This window comes from Callorhinus ursinus, unplaced genomic scaffold (assembly GCF_003265705.2).
Source record: "Callorhinus ursinus isolate GAN/ISIS: 27379988/994484 unplaced genomic scaffold, GSC_fseal_2.0 scaffold30, whole genome shotgun sequence".
NCBI lineage: Eukaryota > Metazoa > Chordata > Mammalia > Carnivora > Otariidae > Callorhinus > Callorhinus ursinus.
In genome coordinates this window covers 18532323-18539517 of record NW_027397092.1, presented here as the reverse complement: position 1 = coordinate 18539517, position 7195 = coordinate 18532323, and the positions used below count along the sequence as shown (strand labels likewise).

The 7195-nt window shown below is 43.7% G+C and overlaps 1 protein-coding gene and 1 long non-coding RNA gene across 5 annotated transcripts in view; one reads left to right on the top strand and one right to left on the bottom strand.

Annotated features, from left to right (window-relative positions):
- SEC24A (SEC24 homolog A, COPII coat complex component) overlaps positions 1-5376 on the bottom strand; it is a 68633-nt gene extending 63257 nt beyond the window's left edge. For all 4 annotated transcript variants that reach the window (XR_012374155.1, XR_012374156.1, XM_025860869.2 and 1 more), the window contains exon 1: positions 4958-5376. Coding sequence is in view for 2 of the 4 variants with exons in the window: in XM_025860869.2 (XP_025716654.1) it covers positions 4958-5054 (97 nt within the window). In the remaining 2 variants the exon portion in view is untranslated. The remainder of the gene's footprint in view (positions 1-4957) is intronic.
- Positions 5377-5691: 315 nt separating this feature from the next.
- The window catches only part of LOC141370259 (uncharacterized), a 7158-nt gene continuing 5654 nt past the window's right edge, over positions 5692-7195 (top strand). Inside the window, exon 1 of the long non-coding RNA XR_012374159.1 lies at positions 5692-5799. This is a non-coding gene — a long non-coding RNA (uncharacterized lncRNA). The remainder of the gene's footprint in view (positions 5800-7195) is intronic.

The window sequence follows — 7195 nt, the reverse complement described above, 5'->3', positions numbered from 1 at the left end:
TGCTACGCGGGAAGCCTGCTTCTCCCTCTCCCACTCCCCCTGCTTGTGTTCCTGCTCTCGCTGTCTCTCTCTCTGTCAAATAAATAAATAAAATCTTAATAAATAAATAAATAAATAAATAAAAGACCACAACAACCGTTACTATAGACCCATGTCAATTTTATTCACAGCATGCTTTGATCATGACTAGAGAGACTTCCTATATCAAATACACAATCATAAACATAGTTTACATCATAGTGAAAATAAAAAAGACCTACATTTCTGTCATGCCTACAATAGATCGCACAAGTCTAGTTTTTTTTTTTTTTTTTTTAAAGGTTTTATCTACTTGACAGAGAGACACACAGCGAGAGAGGGAACACAAGCAGGGGGAGTGGGAGAGGGAGAAACAGGCTTCCCGCTGAGCAGGGAGCCCAACATGGGGCTCAATCCCAGGACCCTGGGTTCATGACCTGAGCTGAAGGCAGACATTTAACGACTGAGCCACCCAGGCGCCCCACAAGTCTAGCATTGAAATTGATAACCAAATAACACCTCCCAAGATATTCTATTGTTTTAGCTAATATTGTAAAAAAAAAAAAAAAAAAAAACACTGAAAAATTCATCAGAAAAAAAAGGAGTTGGAAATGAGCTCTAAGTGAATACATGTTTAGTGACTTAAATTGCAAAACACCCAATTCTAAAACTTCCACGAAACTGGTAACTCCTAAAATGTGCCTAACACCACGTGGAAAGTTGCAGAGAGGATGATGTGCAAAAGCAGACATCCTTGCTCTTACAGGATTTACAGTATAGAGGGCAGAAAGATATTATTTTATAAAATTACATACATCAGGGGCACTTGGGTGGCTCAGCTAACGGTTAAGTGTCTGCCTTCAGCTCAGGTCACAATCCCAGAGTCCTGGGATTAAGCCCCACGTCGGTCTCCCTGCTCAGCGAGGAGTCTGCTTCACCCTCTCCCTCTGCCCCTCCACCTGCTCGTGTGCTCACTCTCTCAAATAAATAAAATCTTAAAAAAATAAAAAATAAAAATTTAAAAATTACATATATTAAACCAGGGATATCTGGGTGGGAGAGAGGGTGACAAATATCCTTCTGACCTCTACTCTATTTGGGAAAAAGTGAACATTACATAAATATTACCAAAAATAAAATTAGTAAGGGGCGGGGCGCTTGGGTGGCTCAGTCGTTAAGCATCTGCCTTCGGCTCAGGTCATGATCCCAGGGTCCTGGGATCGAGCCCCACATCGGGCTCCCTGCTCCACAGGAAGCCTGCTTCTCCCTCTCCCACTCACCCTGCTTGTGTTCCCTCTCTCGCTGTGTCTCTCTCTGTCAAATAAATAAATAAAATCTTAAAAAAATAAAATCACTTGAAAAAAAAAAATTAGTAAGGGGCGCCCGGGTGGCTCAGTTGGTTGGGCGACCGCCTTCGGCTCAGGTCATGATCCTAGAGTCCCGGGATCGAGTCCCGCAACAGGCTCCCTGCTCAGCAGGGAGTCTGCTTCTCCCTCTGACCCTCTTCCCTCTCGTGCTCTCTCTCTCTGTCATTCTCTCTCTCTCAAATAAATAAATCTTTAAAAATAAAATAAAATTATATAAAAATAAAATTAGTAAAACTACAGTTTCTAAATGCCTTGGCAAACTGATCCAAGTAGTCAAAAAACACAACTAATTAAAAGTGGGAGTCATGGGGCGCCTGGGTGGCTCAGCTGGTTAAACAGCCAACTTTCGGCTCAGGTCATGATCTCAGGGTCGTGGGATGGAGTCCCATGTTGGGCTCTGCCCTCAGTGTGGAGTCTGCTTCTCCCTCTCCCTCGGCCCCCTGCCAGAGCATGTGCACACACGTGCTCTCTCTCTCAAATAAGTAAAATTTTTTGAAAAAGTGGCAGTCATGAGGAGCACCAGGCTAGCTCAGTCAGTAGAGCATGGGACTTTTAATCTTGGGGCTGTGAATTTGAGCCCCACGCTGGGTACAGCGATTACTTAAAAAAAAAAAAAAAAAAAAAATTGAATCTTTAACAAAAAAAAAGTGGGAGTCATGATTTGCCTTTAGCCTTATTACATACTAATGAGATGAAGATATGCCAGTTTATTTTTTTTAAGATTTTATTTATTTACTTGAGAGAAGAGAGAATGAGAGACAGCATGGGGGGGGAGGGTCAGAGGGAGAAGCAGACTCCCCACTGATGCGGAACTCGATCCCAGGACTCCAGGATTATGACCCGAGCCAAAGGCAGTCGCCCAACCAACTGAGCCACCCAGGCACCCAAGATATGCCAGTTTAAATAGTCTTGCAGTTTCACTGTCAACTTTTGCAAAGAAATATGTGTACACAAATCTATACAGACTTAGAAAAACCTGTCTAGACAACCTTTAGATTGTAATGCAATATAACAATCTACCACAGAAAAATATGTCTTGGTGTGTCAGAAATTACATAATATAATGACACCATAAAATACCATAGGAAGTTACAGAAAAATGGAAAAGGTAACTATTCAGTCTTTTGATTACCTAAAAAATATCTGAATATTCAACTGAACTGTAATATGTAATTTAAGAATGCTACATTGGAAGGTACAGGCTTCCAGTTATGGAATGAGTAAGTCATGCAAATGAAAGGTACAGCCTAGGAAATATAGTCAATGGTGTTGTAATAGGGTTGTACAGTGACAGATGGTAGCTATACTTGCAGTAAGCACAGGACGTAGAGAAGTCCAATCAGTACTGTTGTATACCCGAAATTAATTTAACATTATGTGTCAACTACAATTTTAAAAAGCTACATAAACAAGTGCCTGCGTGTCTCAGTCAGTTAAGCATCTACTCTTGATTTCAGCTCCAGTCATGATCTCAGGGTTCTGAAATGGAGCCCCTCACAGGACTCTGTGTTCACCAGGAAGTCTGCTGGAGATTCTCTCTACTCCTCTTCCTCTGCCCTTCCCCTGGCTCACACTCAGGTGCGCTTGTGCAAGCTCACTCACTCACTCTCTCCCTCCCTCCCGAAAATAAATAAATAAATATTTTAAAAATAATAATAATAAAAAGCTACATTAAATCTACAGTATGAGTACTTAAGGAGCAATAACTGCCCTGAAAGAGTTAACCAATAAAATCAGATTTCAGCACTGAACTTTTTTCACCTTCTAGAAAAATACCCTCTCCAATTTTCCACTGCATCCCTACTGTTTTTATTATTAGTGGGATGAACAACAAAGAAACCCAGTACAGGTCATCAGCCATTTTACTGAGACTAATTCTATAAAAGCTTTAGAAATGGGGATTATAAAGACTTTCAAAATTGTATCTTCAAAAGGCTATTTGTAGTCTTAGGATTTCCTTTTCTAAGTGAATCCTCAATTGGGTCTGGGTGTGTATACAGAGACTGTTTTCTTTTACATTCCCAAGGACACAACCTAGAAAGTGTGCAACAAATGTCTGTTGGACAGGATCAAATCAACAGAGTGACAAAATTTTTTATACTACATAGCAGTGGCTAACTTCCTTTAGTATTTCAAAATTATCACAACTACACTTATATATAAACTTACAAGCATATTTGCAGGATTTGCCACTTAAAGCTCATGTAAAATTGCAATTTATAGATTATAAGAAAAAGCCATAGCCATACGACATTTTTTTCCCCCTAAGGATACAGAAGTTTATTGAATACACTGCAAGAGAGCAGCAGGCAGGACAGGAGAGGAGAGGCTGTCTCCAACCATATGACATCTTAAGGGGTTTTTTCTGCCTTAAAGTGAAAGTCTTAAAATCATTTCATCCTCAGTGTAAATGTTACTAAATAGCCTAGAATCAAATAAAGTTTACATAATATGTTACCACAAATATGAGAAAGAACAATTCATTCGACTTAACACCATTACTGTGCTGACACTTATTCTTGCTTCTGCCTACATACCTGCCTACTCACAGACATTTTTTAAAGTCTTTTAGAGCCTTCTTTCTAAAGAAAACACTAGTCTTCTCTAAAAACAATGTAAATTAGGTATTTTAGTCACTGGCTAGTTTCCCGAACCTCACAAAAACCTTAGATTACAATGGGCAATTTAAGTATATTAGTTTTACTCTACTAGTTTTGTTTCGATGAGCCAAAGATTTATTGGTAAATCAGTAATCTGGCAAGATACTGGGAAAAATCTTTCTTTCTCTAATATAACAATTATAGTAAGTTTAGCAAATCGCAACGTAGGACAATTTAAAGAATCCTAGAAGAGGCATAAAACTCTCACACCAAGTGAGAAAGTGTAGTGCCACATGTACACTCTCGACGGAGGTTCAGAGCTGTATCCAACCACTTTTCCGAGTGAGTGAGTAAAGACCTCTGGAAATCAAACAGGAGATCGTCCCCTATTATTTGGTTCTTCAAAGCTGAAAAACTGAACAGGTGGCCTAAGTACAATTCGCGTAAGGTTCTGGGAGACACGGGCAGGCCTTAAAGGGGACTGCCAAAAGCACAATCATTCATTTATCTCCACAAATTCAGACTGGGTACGCCCCCACCCCACCCCACCCCACCTCAGGCCCTGTGGAACGGAAATCAATCAGTCCCTGAGCTCTGCCCTCCGCAAGACAGGGTGAAGTGGCAAGGAGGGGGAAAGCACACGAACAGGCACTATGAGTCCGGCATGCGAGTACTGAGGTATGCACCGAATCTGTATCTTTCACCCATGTATACCCAGCGTGTCATATTCAGCAAGCGCTCATTAATTGTTCACTGAACCCATGAATAAACAAATATGAGACACAAGACGCGCTCGGAGTCGCGGCTGCATATTCGCGGCGGTCTCCTGGGCCCAGGCGCCCACCACCACCCGCTCATTTGCCCGGCCGGGAGTTCACCCTCTCCTGTCGCCAGAGGCAACGGCAATAACCAAAGGTCAGCTCGAGCCCGGGCCCAGGCCACGCCAGCCGCCCGCCCCCGGGCGGTACTTACCGTTGGTGTAGAGAGACCCCGAGGCCGAGGAGGCCCTGTTCTGGGCCGGCAGGCCGGTTGGGGCGCCGCCGGAGGCCGGTATCCCCGGCTGGGACATGACGACGGCGCGCGTCGGGGTTGGAAGGGGATGGTCGGGGTCTGCTACGGCGCCAAACGAAGAGCTGAGAAACGACTGCTAGAAGCGGAGGGAAGGAACCACCGACTCAGGACTGAGGCGAGGAGGAGCGAGGGCGGCGCATCATGCCCTAGGCATGGCGCGGCATTCTTCCCAGCCCGCGAGCGGCCGCGGCTTGGCCTGGGAGCTGAGGCTTGGGAGTCGGACCGGTGGGGCCGAGAACGCCGGGCTGGAAGGCGGCAGCCTAGCGATAGAGAGAGGCCCCGGCCGGAAGTGCCTGTCAGCCGCTAGCCGCGCAGGCGCAATCGGGACACGTGGCACTTCCGGCTCCGGGCTCGCCGCCGCTACCGCGGCCGCGACGCTCTCTTCTCTTCTCGGGGTGGCCCAGAGGCCACCTGACAGCTCCGGGTGTCCCAGCCCGAAGGACCGTGCTCGACCTCGTCAGCCACGTCACTGAGTCTTACCGTCGGCCGGAAGTGGCGTGTGTCACTGCTACGGAAATCCCCGTTGTAGTGAACGTCATCTCGCGGGCAGGGCCAGGATCTGAGGGCAGGCCGGGCTTCAGTAGCCACTTTCGAGGGGTGGGACTGACAGTTCCTCTCCTGGCGTTTGTGAAGATTACCTGAGACGACAAGACGTCATCGTCCTCTCTTGAGATTCTACCTCTGGTAGCCGAACTCATGAATATTCATCGCAGTATTTCATTTCACATTTCATCATATTCCAGGTGTAAATTGTAGGGGTTTTTTTTTTTTAAGGGGTTATTACGTACGTGTGTTAAAAGTGTAATCAAATCGAGGAGGAAGCCTTTGATTTTTGACTGGACGACTCAGAACTAATTTTAATTTTGAAACTCGCTGATTCATAGCATAGTCACGCGAAAGTTCATTAACATCACATTGAACCCCAGCAGGTTTAAATGGCAATTTTAGTTCCTCTTCTAAGAGTTTAAGGTAAAACATTCAAACTTCCTTTCTGGGCAAGTAGACTTTTTTTTTTCCCCAAGTAGACTTTTTTTTACTTTTGAGGCCAAGGGGAGGTAGAAACCGGAGTAATAAGATAATACAGTTAATTGATGATCTCCTTAACCATTTTAGCTATCTTCATTCTACTTAGGTTTTTCCTGCCCTGAGCTGATGACAAAGCTCTTCTTTAAACTACAGATTTGTTCTGTTGATTAAAACGTCATGCCAAGGGTGCCTGGGTTGCTCAGTTGGTTAAGTGTCGGCCTTTGGCTCAAGTCATGATCCCAAGGTCCTAGGATTGAGCCCCATGTTGGACTCCCTGCTCAAGGGGGAGTCGGCTTCTCCCTCTCCCTCTGCCTGTCCTCCCTATTTGTGTTCTCTCTCTCTCTCTCAAGTAAACAAATCTTTTTTTTAAAAAAAATGTCATGGGAAAGGTTTTGCAACTAGTGAAGCGTGAAGTAGATCTTACTTAATTCATTTAATAACAAATACCTGCTATGAAATATTGTATTTATACTGTATGTTATATTACATAATCTTTAGAGCAAGAGTTAAACCACTGTGTCAGACCTGAAAAGCAAACAGTAAGAATTCAGATAACTAAGGGTTAAATTTTATCCTAACCCTGTTTTTATCATTTGCCTCAGAACCTTACTAAAAATGTATTTGCCCTTTTGGTGTTAAACAATTAAACTCCTTTGCACAAGATAGAAGTACGAAGGTTTCTTTAGGATGAAGATGATACTTTTTTTTAAAGATTTTATTTATTTATTTGACAGAGAGAGACACAGCGAGAGAAGGAACACAAGCAGGGGGAGAGGGAGAAGCAGGTTTCCCTCTAAGCAGGGAACCCGATGTGGGGCTCGATCCCAGGACCCTGGGATCATGACCTGAGCCGAAGGCAAACACTTAACAAGTGAGCCACCCAGGTGACCCTGAAAGATGATACTTTTAGTCAAACTGTTTCCCTATAACAAAATCCCAAATCATATATCCCAAGAACACTTAAAAACATAAGCAACACAAGCCTCTAAATGTTTTAAAAGAAAACACACTGAGAGAAACTACCTTCCTGAGGTCAGACAGAAAATCACTGTCACTCTTCAAAGGGGCAAATGCTTAGACCTGGTCTCAAATTTGCTGTAGTTTAATTTTTTC